Source organism: Ciconia boyciana, chromosome 2 (assembly GCF_034638445.1).
Source record: "Ciconia boyciana chromosome 2, ASM3463844v1, whole genome shotgun sequence".
Taxonomy (NCBI): domain Eukaryota; kingdom Metazoa; phylum Chordata; class Aves; order Ciconiiformes; family Ciconiidae; genus Ciconia; species Ciconia boyciana.
The window spans coordinates 10,100,875-10,117,868 of NC_132935.1; the positions used below are offsets into that span (position 1 = coordinate 10,100,875).

General features: G+C 38.1%; 1 protein-coding gene across 2 annotated transcripts in view; it reads left to right on the forward strand.

Annotated features, from left to right (window-relative positions):
- The window catches only part of ADCY8 (adenylate cyclase 8), a 131,800-nt gene that overhangs the window by 25,416 nt on the left and 89,390 nt on the right, over positions 1-16,994 (forward strand). For both annotated transcript variants that reach the window (XM_072851882.1, XM_072851883.1), the window contains exon 2: positions 6,058-6,207. In XM_072851882.1, the coding sequence (XP_072707983.1) occupies positions 6,058-6,207 (150 nt within the window). The remainder of the gene's footprint in view (positions 1-6,057; positions 6,208-16,994) is intronic.

Here is a 16,994-nt window from a genome sequence, read left to right on the forward strand (position 1 = left end):
CGCACTGTTTCTACTCAGCAGAACAAAATTACCTGTTGAAGAGGTTAATAATAGGTTTATTTCTTCAGAGCACACTAGGATTTCTTTCTGCACTTGAGGTAGTAACACACAAGTTCAGTGTCCTCCTGGATTTCAGAATTGTTTCTAAACTTTTTCAACTTTCTCTCCTCCACCTCCACTGTGCTTTCCACGTGAATGTATGCTACCATTGGTTCAACTATTCATGATGAAGATTGTCTGTGGCAATTACTATCTTTTAGAGCTAGCTATCAATCAACATATTTCCAATCTGTTAGGTTTGTTGAATGTTCGTAAGTATTCACTTTTCCTCAGGTTATGGGCTCTTTGGAAGTGCTGAACTCAGTCAATCACTATACACTCCATAAATGTCTATTAATGGCAGCTCTTAGAAAGCACTGAATTAGGAGACTCTACAGCTGGCCTTATGAATTTATATTCCCTGATGGACAATTGCACCTTTTCAAAGAGGAAACCTGTGGCAAAATTAAAACACACTTCAGTTATGATTTTTGAAGTTTTGAAACTTCTGGCATTTGCAAACCCTTCTTTAACTCACTCCCAGTTGTTCATAAACTTACAGGAATCTGCGTAAACTCGAAATCAAGGCAAACTCAATTAGGTGTTCTTAATAGCAGAAATGCTTACAAATTATTGCTATGCTTAGCCCAGCTCTGCTCTCAAAAACTCACCTGTACCCTTCCGAATTTCCTGTTTCCTGAACTACATTCAATTCTGTCTTGAAAAGCTGTCTGTGGCTGATTCACCTACCCCTTCACAACAGACTTGTGAGCTACTATACTGTCTTTTCAATGAATTTTCCTTTTCCTGTTCTCTTACACTGTACCTACTTTGATTGATACTTCCTCCTGACCAGCTGTGTCCAGTGCCTTTTAATTGTTTCTTTGTCTGAGATCTGGTGGTTCCCAAATCCACTCAAAATGTTATCTTGGTTTCCATTGTCTTGTCAAAGCCCTTTTCATACAATGAGTGACAGATAAAAATGAAATTATTTGAATCAATATGTACAGTCAAATTTGAACTTAGCTTTCTTATCTGACCTGCCTCCTCTCCTTTCATTGCCTTTGTTTTTGACTAGTTTTTATATTGACTTTGCAAAGGACCCTGAGGTGCCTGCATGAAGGACACTTTATAAATGTAAATTTATTTGACAAATTATTTCTCTGTGAACTAAGTTCTTAATTGCCTCCTATGAGAAATATGGGAAGCAGAGTTTTGGAGTAAAAATTTTAATGGTTGCTTCTGACTACTTACATGATCTTGTCAAGTAACTTCCTTTAGCTCTGTTCATCTTATTATGCGATTACATGCAACTGTAGGTTCAGCAGGGACAGTGCTGATCCTGTTACACAGATATTCCCAAGGAACATGGTGATGGGTATCTTCTTGTTTGCATTTTTTAAATATTCAAGAAGCAGATCTCCCCAGAGCCCTATTTAAACATCAAAATGTATCACTCATGGCTTTATAAGATCACTTCCTGTCTCTGCTACAGTTGCTTATTTGAGTGCTGTGCAAGGTACAAATAGACTAAAGAGCTTATAAATATTGTGAAAAGATTTTCATTTTTTCACATTATACCTCAGCTTTCCTACTGTGTGAGCATTTATTATCTTCAGGTCAGTTAAAAAGATATGAAATGTGTACATCTTATAAAATCAGAGTCTGCCCTGGCTTGTGGCCCTGATAGGCAGTAGAAAATCCTGCAAGACTTCTGAAATTGGCCACAGTAAGCTGTAGGAAAAAGGACTGGCAATGAGAGACTCAAGTCTTATATGTCTTTTTTATTATTTTATTTACAAGAGCCACAGATTAGTATCCTTGCAAGACATAGTGCTTTGCTCTTTAGATTGGTTTCAATCAGACTACTATATGTAAAAAAAGCAGATTCTGCCTCTGAGCAAGCCGTTGTTTTACCTTGTCCTGGTTTCAGCTGGGATAGAGTTAATTTTCTTTCTAGTAGCTGGTATAGTGCTGTGTTTTGGATTTAGGATGAGAATAATGTTGATGATAACACACTGATGTTTTGGCTGTTGCTAAGCAGTGCTTACACCAGTCAAGGACTTTTCAGCTTCCCATGCTCTGCCGGGTGCACAAGAAGCTGGGAGGAGGCACAGCCAGGACAGCTGACCCCAACTGGCCAAAGGGCTACTCCATACTATACGGCGTCATGCTCAGTATAGAAACTGGGGGGAATTGGCCGGGGGGCAGTGATCGCTGCTTGGAGACTGGCTGGGCATTGGTCGGCGGGTGGTGAACTGTTGCATCACTTGGGTTTTTTTCTGGGTTTTGTTCCTGTTCCTCTCTCTCCTTCTCCCTCTCCCTCTCCCTCTCCCTCTCCCTCTCCCTCTCCCTCTCCCTCTCCCTCTCCCTCTCCCTCTCCCTCTCCCTCTCCCTTGTTGTTGTCCTTTTCATTACTATTATTATTATTATTATTATTATTATTATATTATATTTCAATTATTAAACTGTTCTTGTCTCAACCCATGAGCTTTCTTACTTCTGCTCTTCAGATTTTCTCCTCCATCCCATGGGGGGGAGGGTGAGCGAGTGGCTGTGTGGTGCTTGGTTGCCGACTGGGGCCAAACCACAACAACCTGTAACGTGTTTTCCATAATTCCCTTTGTCCAAATCAAATTATGTGCTCTTGAAATCTAATTGAAGGCCAAATTCTACTGTATTTGCTCTAAGGAGATCTGCTGAAGTGAGTGGCACTAGTCCTGAGTATTAGCAGAGACCAGTGACTGAACTAGAGTCATGAGGAACTTGCAATTGAATCTGCAAGCAAAGGAGAGCACCCTGCCACTGCTTTCACCATTGAAATGCACATTTCAAATGTTGTGAAAGGCTTTTCTTTTTTTCTTCACCCTATACCCTAGCTTTCCTAGCCTGTGAGCATTGATTATCTTCAAGTAAGTCAAAAAGGTATGAAACGTTGACTCCTCCAGCCATGCACAGCTGATTTCAGTTGTCCTGCTGAACAATATAATTCTGAACTGGTCTTATCTCATGTCAGCTCATCATACGCCTCTTAGTAGCTGGCATCAGAAAGGAGTTATCTCATGGGCTGAATTACCTCATTCTCTGTTTTATCTTGGAGCAAAGGTGGAAAGTGTCTGGGGGAAGCTGGCTGGTGCAGAGCAGCCTGTCTCCAGTAAAACAGGGTAAGGTAGATAACAGGGAAAAAGCAGTAAGCACAGAGGTGGAATAGTGACAAATGCAGTGAGACTAAATAGTCTCAAATTCCTCCCTTTTAGAAAATAAAAGGCTGAGAGGGGTAATGCTGTAAGTCAGTAAAATCAGCAGTGGTGAGAGGAAGATGAATTGGGAATGATTAGTCACTGTTTCTCATATTATAAGTATGATGTGGCACTCAAAGAAATGATAAGACTGTGAATTAAAGCAAACAAAAGGAAACATTTTTATCACAAAATGCCTAATTAAGTCATAGAAATCTTTGTCAGTGAATGCCATAGGGGCCAAAGGTACAATTAACTTCAGAAAAGTGACAGAAAAAGTTAAGTAGACGGATAGAGTATACAGCTCAGAGGTACTGTAAACCACAGGATCCTGGAAGCCAGGAAGATGCAAGGATCATGCTAACCATGCCCTATTTCTCACAAGCTTTGCCTAGACGTCTGTTACTGGCAAAGGTTAAACAAAACTTCAGCTGGAGCCAGGATATGCATTCTTATCTAATCATAGCATATAAATTGTAAATTGATTCTGTGTACTATCATAGAACAATACTCCAGATTCAGAAATACGGGAATATATAAACCTGAAATTTCTGCCAGATGCATTTCATTTGATATCAAATCTCACTTTCAGATCCATGTGAATGTGAGGAGTGAGACCTGCAGATCTGAGGCACAGCATCACAATGAGATTAGGGAGTTTTGCTAAATGTTTTCTCTCTTCTATTAGGACAAGCAACACTTTGAATTTAGGGAGACTGTGATTATCAGATAATACTACAAAAATGCAACCTCTAGCCTACAATGTTGCGCAACCACAGATTGCTGGAGTGTTCAAGACTGTTTTGACAAAACATCACTGGATGCTTGCTTTATTCTTGTACTCGTGTCTACTGTTTTATCCTTGTACTTCTACCTGGGCACTCTCTGTTGTCCACTATCAGAGACAGGATCCTGAATGGTGAACACTTGATCTGTCCTGGCATCTGATCTGGCATCTGATCTGCCCTGTTCTGATGTTGTTATGATCCTGTAGGTATCACCCATAGCATTATGGTCCATAGCTATCAGAGCCTGGACAGCTCTGCTGGGCACGCAATGCGGCCAACAGGGTAATGTAAGCCCCTCCTGCTCCATGGCTGGTCTGCCACTGGGAGAGAGGTGTGATCCTGCAAGACAGGGTGCACTCAGTGGGATCTCATCAGCACAGTGGCTGTGACTGGACCTTTGCAAGAAGATAGGGAGCTGCAGTTTGCAGACTTTCAGCAGGTTCACTGTCCCCAGTGGCTTCTCTAGCCAAGGTAGCAGTCAGAGCAGTTTTGCCCTACATGCTCCATTTGAGGAATATTAATGACTTCTGGACTTATTTTTCACTCTTGACCCTCTCACAAATTTAAAAAGGCAGAGTGAAGAATTTGGCTTGTCCAAAGAAGAGCAACGAAGCTGGTGAAGGGTCTAGAGCACAAGTCTTATGAGGAGCAGCTGAGGGAACTGGGGTTGTTTAGCCTCGAGAAAAGGAGGCTGAAGGGAGACCTTATTGCTTTCTACAACTACCTGAAAGGAGGTTGTAGCGAGGTGGGGGTCAGTCTCTTCTCCCAGGTAACAAGTGATAGGAGAAGAGGAAACAGCCTCAAGTTGCACCAGGGAAGGATTAGATTGGATATTAGGAAAAATTTCTTCACCGAAAGGGTTGTCAAGCAGTGGAACAGGCTGCCCAGGGAAGTGGTTGAGTCACCATCCCTGGAGGTATTTAAAAGATGTGTAGACATGGTGCTTAGGGACATGGTTTAGTGGTGGACCTGGCAGTGTTAGGTTTATAATTGGACTGGAAAGATCTCAAAGGTCTTTTCCAACCTAAATGATTCTATGATTCTATAATTCTAAGTAGGAACTGAGAGGACTTCACAAGAATTTGTAACATACAGGAGGGATGAGGTGTTGGATAAAGCTGCTGAAACTGCAGGTCTGTATTCTGTCTCTAGTGGATGCAAACAGTATATGTTTCTTACTCGGTTTCCCAAATAATCCTAATTTCAATGGTGTTGATGTGCTCTGCCTTACAAATATACAGAGCACAAAGAGGTATCAATGAAAGTCAAATAAACCACTGGAATTTACACTGTCCAAGGATCCACTCCCATTTGGCTCTTTTAAGTTCATATTATAAAGGAAGAAGCTGTGACGCACCTTCTACAAGGAAAAAGAGCGCAGCTCTTAAGTAGGCATCAGTGAAGAAAAGGTCTGTGTACACAGGCACAGGCTATGCAAGCATTTGGTTATCCTTTCAGCTTCCCCTGTTGAATGGTTCATGATTCAGATTTTGCAAGCTTGTGCATTGGCATCAGCTGAAAATGAATTTATTTAATTTGGTCAATAATAAGAGAATAACTATTATCACTGATATTAATTCTTAGCTAACTGACACTCTTTGTTTTCCTCAGTATGGCTTTGTTCTCGAACTAAGCCATAGAACAAATCACAAAGTTGCTTTTACAGAAGAGGCAGTGCAAAAACAAATTGTTAATTATGTTTGTAATAATTCCTGACTAGAGCCCTGTGAGTCAGTTCTTGGAAACATCATTTGTGGTTCAACTAGAGTTTAATGCCCCCAAATACTGCATATTTCTTCCTCAAGGCAGAGAGATTTTTACACGTTTGATGCCTCTAATTAAGATCCAAGAGATTCTTTCATGCAAACTTTCCTAACGGTTTAGTTTTACAGCCTACATGACTGCAGAGTAGTCTTTCTCTCTCTCTCTCTTTTTAAACAGATATTTTTGCTTCTCTTGTCTGATCAAATCCTATTTGTTGTTCATTGCAGATAGCAGCTCAGGCAGTGTTATTTATGTGTATGAACACCGCAGGAATCTTCATTAGCTACCTATCAGACAGAGCACAACGTCAAGCCTTCCTGGAGACCAGAAGATGTGTAGAAGCCAGACTGAGGCTAGAGACAGAAAATCAGCGACAGGTATTGGAGAAACAATCCTATTTTTGTATTAACTGGAACTGATAATTGGACAAGACAGGGCTTTTGTAACATCCCTGACTCCAATGTGATGCCACCTGATTTGTGCAGGTTAAGTGAGTTTCATGCTGTTATTTTGCTGGTGTGTATCAATCTGAGATGACATCTTAAAGATTTTCTCTGGGAAACAGGATGAATAGAGAATGGCTGTTCATTGTCCTTTCCCATACAAGAAGAAGAGGCCATCAAATGAAACAGCAGCTGGCAGGTGTTTAAAAATGGTTCTTTACACAAGAGGCGTTAAACTGGGGAACTTCATGTTTCAGAGTGTTGTGGATACTAAAACTTGTATCAGTCGAGTGAAAACTAAGCAAGTTCCTGGAGAAGAACTTTATCTAAGCAGAGGAAATACTAAAACATCACCTCTGGCTCACAGATGAATATGTGGAGCTGGGAGGCCACTGCAGGGAAGTATCACTGTATGCTTTCTCTGTTCTTAAACTATTCCCTAAAAATCTCCTTTTGGCCACTATGCACAATAGCATACTGGGCTAGGTGAACTTCCGATCCGAGCAGGTATGGTTGTCTTGGATACATCATCCTTTCCAATCCAGAATAAAAGACATTGAATAAAAAGAAGTTTGCTGCTTATTATTTTGTACCAAGGCAGCAGAAATGAGATGTAGCATGCTATACGTATTTTACATTTCCACTGAAATATCAGAAGGTTCACCTGCTGTTTAAAAACTTGCATTAAGATCAAAATATAGCCTGTATATATATACATGTTACACTGCTAGTTCATTCTCAAATGAACTTAGCCATTCATTTTGTCCGGTTGTATAGATATGTGTATTGTTTCTCAATATTATTTCATTTACTTCTCAAAAGCCATGATCTTATACAGAGATCTGGGAAAATGTCATATTCTAGACTTTACTGACTAATGACTCAGTATGAATGCATGACTGTGCTGAGTAATGCAAGCTACCTATGCCAGAACGTTTCTCTAGCCATTGCTGACTGAAGAGGCTTTAAGGGATGCTATCTAGGATGCTTTGTTCTCATTTTAACTGTCGGACCACATTTTTATGGCTTTTGTTTTATTTGTGAGTTTGGGGTATTTTGCATTTCTCTTCTTGTGTAATCTTTTATAAACTAATATTTTGTAAGCTTTACTTTGATAATTGTTTTGTAGAGTTAATTGTAAAAATCTTTATAAAACATTAGCAAAAGATTCCCCTGTTCCAGATGATTCTGAGGATTTTCCATTAGAATTATTTTATTTTCTCAGGGAAAATGAAATTTCTACAAAGACAACATTTTTTTTGAGAAATTAAATTTTGCTGAAATTTTATTTTGTATTAGGAAAATGAAGACAGATTGTTTCAATTTGGCTGGGATTAAAAAAAAAATGAGATTTTCTTTTTTTGTGAGGGGGGAAGTAGGGGTTGGATCTGAAATATTTGTTTCTAATCAGTCAGTGTTGAACAGTGCATTTTGTCTTGGCCCAGTGCCTTGCAAGGCTTCAGGACTGTGCTGTCCTCTGAAGGCAGAACTTCCTGGAGAGTTACCTCACTGCAGTTGAGACTCACCTATAACCAATCAAAGTAGTGTGTCATAGGCATCATATGACTGGAAATGCATAAGGGAAAATGTATTCAGGCCAAGGAAAATGCCCACAAGAGAAAAAATACAGACATCAGGACACCAAATTAAAGATCTCTTCTAAAACTCAATTTAATGATAAACTAACCCAAAATTTAGGAACAAAACATTTTGAAATATTTCCGATTAATTCTGTTGAAACTGTGCTATTATGCACACCTATAAATATATATATACATATATAAATACATATAATATACTTTTCAGTTTTTCATTTGTATTTGGGACAACAACAATGACAAAATATTCCAATACTGGAATGTCTTGAGGAATGGAGACCCTGTTTCCTTCAGTCTTCTATTCTTTCCCTTTGCCTCTGAAGTAGTGGCTTATTTAAGCAATTTCTAAACATATCTTCTTTAACAAGACTGGCAATGTCACATTTTAAGTGACTGCTTTTCTTGAGCACCTTGTTCATGCTCCCTTGATAAGTATCCGCAGGCAGTAATCCAGTGACCGCTAGCATTTTTTTATCTTGAAGACATATATTTCATGATACAGGGGATCTGTAGTTCACATGAATGTAAAAATCATATTACCAGTTAATGCATATCACATTTTAAAAAGTAAGAATTAAATCCTGATTAAATTTAATAAATTCATCCTATGACTTTCTAGAAAATAGCTCTGATATATGAAGGAGGAAAAAAAGTGTGTGCAGGCCAATAGTTGTGATGTGGCTTCTGAAAATTTATTAAAATATGGCTGAAGAGCTAAACATGTGCAGAGAAAATAGAGGGATAATTATTTGTGTAATTCTTCCAGATAATAACTCCAGGAATTCAAAATTCTGTTCCACTTTGATTTATTTCTCCTCTACTTCTCATAAACTGTCTAAACGTAAGGTTTCTTAAGGCAGGGTCAAGCTTTTTATGGCTTTCAGTGGTAGTACTGGTACTTTTTATAGTAATGGGTGACAACTAAAATCTCTCAAGGTTTGTTTCCACCCCACATAGCTTCCACTTCTTAAACTGAAAAAAATAGATAATTATAATGGTAATTATATTGACACGTTGTACATACGACACACCACATGAAGTACGACAGCTTGCTAAATAGGTCCCATAGGGTCTGGTTTTGTCCTTACTTCGTTTAAACTAGAAGACCAGTAAAATTAAAGTAAGAAAAAATGACATGAGTTAAAAAATGCAGCAAGGAATGGTATGCTCTTCCATAAGTAATTGCAGAATAAGAATCTAATTTTTTATAATTATAAAGGTTATATAAATGCTTCAGATATACTTCTGTTCATTACTGTCCATTGTTAAAACTAAGAAATCAAGTTTCTGCATTCTCAAAATGACCCTTCCAATTTCTCAATATCCCTTATATTTGTCATCTCTAATCATCCGTCATTCTAATAACTATAAATGCTATTGCTATCATTATTCAGTATTGTGTAATGTCTAAAAGAGCCAGTCATGGAAAGTCACCCAACTGTGAGCCAAACATTTTAAAACCTATGTTTTAGAGACAAACGAGAGGTACCATCAGACATGCGGAGCTGTACAAGGAAACAATAATACTCATAAGTAAGGATCTGTTTGGGGTTTGGAGATTTTTAAGAATCCCCTAATGAGTATTTGCAGATTTTCTGGAATAGAAATATACAGTATCAGCTTCTGTCTTGTGGTGGAAAGCAAGAGATAGTTCTGTATTTCCTGATAGATTTCATGTAGATGAGCTGAAATTTTTGTAGAGTGCGATGAAAATAGGTGAAACCACCAAAATCCCCTAGGGGGAAAAAACTCTTTTTTTGTTTTTTGCATTACTCTGAGCTGAAATTTGGACAGTTAGATGTGATAGTTTGCTTTCCAGATGTTGTTATTTTCCAGCAGTCTAGGATCTCTTCCTTTTATGGGGTTTTCAGGGTTTAAGGACTCCTTGCTCTATTTCAGTATTGCTATGAGGTTTTCCAGTTTGACAGTCAAAGTCATTTTGCTCTGTCGAAATGTCTGTGTGCCATGTTATGGTCTCAGCTGAATAGCTGTAAATCTGAATTAGCTTCCTTGGTTCATTGTCCACAGAAAATATCCTCAGGTGCAAGTTCAGCTTTTAAGCTAATTGTAATTCATTCTCTTACTGTACAGGAAGGAAGAGGGCAAAGTGCAGACCTGTATGATGGAAAATACTTTAAGGAGCCTGGGCAAAGTTTTTAAAAGCTTTTAAGTGACTTAATTTCCGGTTTCCATGTTTCCAAAAGTCTGTGTAATTAAGCTCCTACATCTTTCTTCATCCTTCCTCCTCCATCACCATTTAGTCTCCACAAGACTTTTGAGTAAAATTTTCAGAAATATTTCAGAAAGTTAGGAGTTCTAGTCGTATTTTCGAAAGTGACTAATTCATCAAGGATCTGATTTTTTTTATTTTTTTTTTTATTTTTAAGCACCTGGGGTTGTTAAGAAGTACATATTAGTATTTTCAATTTTCTAACTCTAATCACTCTATTAATAAAGTGAACAGTACTGTGGATACAAAGGAGATTTACCCCAGCATTCATTGCTAATGAAGTTTATGCACTTAACTCTACAATATTATCTGTGTGACACCATTTGGAAATCCCAGCACTCTGTGAAACTGAGGGAGCATCTGTGTCTACTTCTTTCCCAATTTTCATTACAAAATTAGAATTTTAGTGATGATCTAAAACATTTCAGAGCCTGGCTTAGTTAAATGAGATTCCACCGCTGATAAGTACCAGAAAAACTGTATCATAGAAAGATAGAATTATCCGAGAAGCAAGCTAGAGAAGGTAGGACAGACTAAATAATGTGTTCTAAAAACAGTCTTGGTTTACCAGTTATTGATCAAATCATTAATTTAAATATCTTCTAATGAAATTTAGTTAGCTGCTTGTGCTTAATATATGTAGATATATCAACCAACCAGAAATGGCAGCCATAAAATGTCCTCCAGTTTTGTTTTCAACACATTGTAATTATGAATAAACAACAAACACAAGGTTCTAAGTTTTCTTGAGTCCAATTCGTTCCAAGAATATCATCACTTTCCACTACCTGTTTGAAATTTTGGGTCAATTTTCTTTTATATATATATATATGTGTTTCAAAAAGGTTGACACCCAGTGCTGTACTTTGTTAATAACCACTTCAGAAACACTGTTTTCTGTTTTACCTTGATTTTATTGTAAGTACACAGAAGGTAATTCTGCTTTCATCATATCTAGGAAATGAAAATAGAAAGTATAACTTACTTTCTTAATTAGCTACTGCAAAACTTTCAAAACCAATGAACATGTAATTTCCCTCATTGTGAAAATGCTGTGAAATTGCCCTCAGTTAAGAGCAGGAACCTCCATTAAATTTCATTTTCATTTCTATTTCTCATAATAAAAAATCCCTAAGTTTTAAATGAATGACATATTAAATCCAGACACATATTGAAATGATGAGTTTGTGAAGAAATTAATTTATAATATATCTCTGGTGTCCTTACCTGCTCTTTCTCCAGCAATTCATCTTTACTTTAAATTTGTCTAACATTTTAAACCCTCAAATATTACCATTTAATTATAAAGAGTCTCTCAGATAACTGTCGCTCTGCCTCTTCCTCCACCACACATACATGTGACAAGTTATACATATCTGAAAACAATAATTGTGCAAGGAGGTTAATATCTGATTTACAAAATTTCTTATGACTGAAGCTGGTAATGGAGGCTTAAAATGACTGGGAAGGGAACATCACAGAAATTAAGTAGCTAAATATCTTTAAAAATCAGTCCAGCACTTACCTCTTATCTTGTAATAAGATCGCAACCTTACAGGACTGCTATTCAGAGAAAAGTCATTTTACTCATAATTAAGAGACTTCTCCTACGTGATGGCCACACTTCCACTCTCCATCCAAGACCTCTCTAGACCAATGAGACTAATGAAGCCTGGATAAAGCAATAGGGAAATATGGGTGGGAGGCTGCTTTCAAGCTGAGCAAAGTTGTTAGACTGTATTCTACCATCATAAATAACCTGTGGATTTTAAACCTGTGTTCAAAAAAATAACATAAAGACTCTCTGAAACATTTTATTTGCATTATTTCTGGTAGAATTAGAGCACCTGATGGTATCTTATGAAAGAAGAATCTTCTCTGCAGTTGTTTGAGATGACAGGTGAAATCAGTCCAGATCTGTGTGATGCTTATATTCATCCTCTGGTGAGGTGTTTGTTCTTGTTCTCACTGTAGCAGGTTCTGCATCATTCATTAAAAGAAAATTCCCTACCTGGTGCGCAGAGCTCACCAGCAAAGCTGCACTGCCACTGCTGTGCTAAGCTATCGGGAGGGACTAATACTCAAATCATAAGAAATCCTCCATTTTTTAAGCCCTGAGAAGCCAAACAGAGAAAATTATTCTACTTTAGCACTACATTTGTGCAGTTTCAGTGGAGTTAGCAGGTGCTAGAAGGTACTAAAGCCACAATGCATTAGTATCTTTGGCTGTATTTTTTACATCTCACTCCAACACGGTCTTTAGCAAGCAGACCCCTCTCTCTGCAGGCATCATCTCAAATTCCACCAAGAGAAGGTCCTCTTATATGGAAATAAAACTTCTTCTCAGTGTCTTCCCTAAGCCTTGTGAATATTTTCTTGGGTGTCTAGCACACTGGCAGAGGAGATGGAGGTGAAGGCTAGAAAGAGCAATTTAGACAGAGTTGGTGGGGAACAACCACTGTCTCCCTCTTGTCTTGCAAGGAGTACTCAGGCCAGAAGGCCCAGGCTGGCATCATACCTGATCCACCCAGCTTCTGGGGATGCTTCCCAACAAGGTGGGGTGAAGACAGGCATCTGCAGGCATAATTATGGTTTCGGTCAGATTAGTGGGGAACAAGAAGAAAAACCTTTTTTTTGTTAAATGGTCTAATGAAAAGAATCCTCCATGAGAACACCCTAGTAGACATTTCCTCCCTGTAAGTCCTGCCACTGGCTTTCTGGACACCTACTTTCCAGCTAATCTTTTTCTCATAGGGGATTCCACAAATTCAATTAAAGATCATTTTGAAAGTTAAAACAGTTTGGATATCATTTCATTCGATTTCCACAAAGGGTTTGAGTTTAACCACCCTAAAGAATCATTTTTCCAGGTGAGGATTGTTTTGTTTTCTGGGTATGAACATGCTATTTTTCCAGTGTGGGTATGAGGGCTGTAGAAGGAGAAGACACCCCTTAGTCTTCAGAACAGTCTGCCATTGGCATATTTAGTCTCTCCTGCCTGTTATCTGTGGAAAAACTGTAATCCTGTCTTAATCTCTTTTTCCATTAAAAAACTGTTCTGTCTGACATTTGTTTCCCTTCTACCTCTACTTCCAGAGGTTTTCTTTTCACACTTTCCTCTGCAACAATCTCTATTTCCTACAGCTTTAAGAAGCTCTCTGCAGATTGATGAACTCCGGGTTTGTTTTGGTTTTTTTTTTTTAAAAAGAAGCTTATATGTTGTGTAGGTTTTATCAAGGTCTTACAGATCTAGTTTTTAATCAACCATCAGTACTTTGCAACCTCTAAAGTAAGAGCAGATTGGACTGGGATTGGAAAGGACATTTTAAGAGGGTTAAATACTATAAAGTCATCTTTTTTGATATTGGTGCTAAGAATATGAAAATCCCTCTAAAGTGGCATGAGGATAAAGTTCAGATTTGGTTTAAAAAAAAGAGTAATCTGAATTTTAGAGATCACATGACCTTCCTTTTTCATTGTAGAAGTAGTTTAAAATGCTTCATAAATAAAAATTGTGATTACAATAATTTTATTTTTAAAGGGCAAACAATAACCTCCCAATTAAAAATTCTGTGTAAACCTCTGGTTAGATATTGCATTTTAGCCAGCTTTCTTCTTTATAGGAAACAGTCTGTTGAATGTAAGATGCTCAGAAAGGTTTCAGAGTTATCCAGACTTTCTTTCATCTCAGCACCTTTCTCTAAAGAGCCATGATCCCAATAGAAATTTGTTCTCGGAATAGCTCCTTTGGTACTTGGAGGATCAAACTTAAAGTATCACATACTGGTTAATCCAACAAGCAAAGGAATATGCAAACTTTATATTGTTCTTTATAATCCATATCCATTTTGTGATTCAAAAAATGATCTGTTTCCTAGGTCCATTGACAGAATTTTCCTACTTATTGGGGTGGGGAGAAGTAATATTTACATGCACTTATGCTTTTGTAGGTGCTAGGGAACACATCACAGGACCAGCATGCACATTTTCTACATCTTCTTGTCTCAAAACACCCTATCTGCTCAACCCACTTGCAGTAGAAAACACAACATTTTACATGTCAGATTTTAGATGCTGTTCCTTCACATTTGCTGCCGATGTTTGTTTCTTATCATCAGAACATAACCCCCACATTGTGCTTTCAAGTAGAAATCTAAGGGAAAATCATGACAAAAAAATCATTCTCTGCCTTCTCTCCCATTCCTTGCAAATCTGGAGTAGTTACATGGACTACTGGAGTAGTCCAGAATAATGAGATTTACAGTGAATGCTAGAGAAACAGACCCTGAACTGCAATTTATACAGGGGAAAAATAATCCCAAAGAGTGTCAGAACTTCAGGCATGGGGGCTTTCCCTAGAAGAAATTGGTGAGAAGGAAACCTCTGCTTCCCCTCCCTAGTAGATGGCTTTTGGATTCACTAGTGATAAAACTACTTTCTGAAAATCTCTGTGTTTTTTTTCATCTCTAAACCAGGCTGTTTGAATGGGACTGATAGCTCATTGATCAGGTTTTGGTGGCCTGTGCCTTCCGTGTTCTCAGCTCCTTGTTAAAGAGAGAGGTCTCTAATAAAAAAAAAAGCCATTATCACAGCTGCCGCTGACTAGCAACCCTTGCTGATTGTCTCAGGGAAGTGGACAAAGGTGAAATGAGTAAGGGGAATTAAATAGTTTCAGCCCCCTGCAGCGATGAGACACTTCTGCCAGCTGGTCTGCAGTACAGTCATCTCTGCTTAAATAAAGAACTCCAGGCTCCAGATTCATCAGGCTGGTACCTTTCCTGATCTCTGAATATACTTACTCATTTTAAGGTAATTTTTCTTTCTTGTTCAGGATTGAAATTTTTAGGGTACTAAGGAAAGTTTATACTGACTTTCCTTAGTACCCTGAAATGACTGTAGGAGGACTCTAAAAATGTCCTTACAAGCTTCACAATTAATAGAGAGACTCTGTGGTCCAAATAATGGTTTTTAATTATCTGACCATTAGTAGTACCAATGCTAAGCTAACCAGAGTCAAGTCACTGATGCTATTGCTGAGATAATTTAAGGTAAAATAAAATTTTTGGATTAACACTTATGAAAAGGCTGAAGGTCTTTCACACCATCAGTATTTAAGTACCCATCTACAAGCCTATTAAAAGGGATTTGATTTTCAGAAAGTGACCATTACTCCCACCTATAGAAATTTCCCAGGGGAAGTTTTATCCAGCTTGTGCTGTTTAGTATTGGAATCTTGTAAGTCTCTGACAAGGTGTATTCCTTGTTTTGATGAGAATAGATGACCTCCTAGCTCTTTTACATCTTGTTCTGCAGTGATTTAGTCATAGACAGATGAAAAATAAATGGCATCTGAGCTTGCTTTCTGCCATTTTCCATGTCATTAGCTGCAATAACTAGTACTGTTGAGAAATGTATATTTTGCTGAAGTTGTGTGGTAATTTCTGAAACAGCAAAAAAGTAACAAAATGGAAAAAGAAACATCTAAGTGAATAGAAAGTAGAAACAGTGCAGAACAATTACACAAAGATCCAACAGCAGATGAGTCAAAGCAGTCCTAGAGAAGTGAAAGTTTACCGAGGCATAGCACTATAGACGTTAAAGTCAGATGGGGCCATTCTGATGTTTTAGAACAAAATGGAATTGTAGGAGCTGTTTTGTTCTCATTTTCTATTCCTGTAAAATAAGGAATGGTTTAAGGTTATGCCATTATGGAATCAGTCTCCAGTAGATGTGTCTATCTTTCTCTTGTTCTTAAGGCATGACTCTGTCCTTCCTGTCCAAACTAACTGGAATTTAGGGAAGCTAATACACTAGAAGATAGTATAATGCTTTTTGTTGAGATATGCGTCTTATTTCCATATAAATGTTTTTTCTTCTGGATGTTTTTCTTCTCTACAGTTGTTTAATACAGAATAAATAAAAAAAAGGGTCATCATGGGATTTGGAATAAACAAAATTACAAAACTATAAAATTTGCCTTTCCATGTATTAGATATGTCTAATGGATACTGTGGGGCTGGACAGTATCACTTGTAAGCATGTTCATGTCAACAAGGCACATGGTGATACAAATTGTTTTGTAACTCCTGTTTTTCACCACATGTCTTTGTTACATGGTTGGGTTTCACGATGGAATGTAAGTCTAATGTGCTCTTCACGTGTTAGGATCCAGAGCATCTGGGATTATCAACCCTTGCTCGTACTCAATATAGACACTGGCACTGAATTTGAGACCTATAGTTGCTACTGCCTAAGCTAAAAGGCAGCTCAAATGACAAAGCAGTGTCAGGAGATTGTTTCATGATGTAGCCTAGCAGATCTAACAGCTGGCCACTGCCATCAAGGAACACAGACTTGCTCCCTGCAGCTCTTATCCCCAGACATGTGCTCCCACCCACTCTCATGCAATTTGGTGGTGCTCATGTGGCCTCCCAGTGAGCTGATTCATTGCGCTCCTGCCATACAGTGTAAGCATCAGCTGCACTTAGTTTCGTGATTACTTGTGTTACTTTTAAAAATAATTTTATAAATATTTTTGTAAGTATTTTATGGAGGAATACAATTTTTCACTTAAAAGATATATGCAGCAGAAGTAACAGGTACCATGCCAAAAAAAAATCAACAGAGAGGGTTGTTCCACCACTTCCCAGCATGCTATAGGATGAGCTAAGTGTTTATGAAGCCAAAATGATGCTGGGAAGGCACAAAAATACAAACTGGCAGCCCTAGAATCAGGCAGCCCTTCTACTGCTCAGGGAGCACAGGGCAAGCAGGCATTAAGATTGCAATATTCTTACATAGCCAGCTGGCTCAAGAGAAAGGCACCTCCTTTGACACCTGGCAATAGACTGGTAATCATCAAGCCCTGCCAAGATTTTGTTATGTGGCTTCGG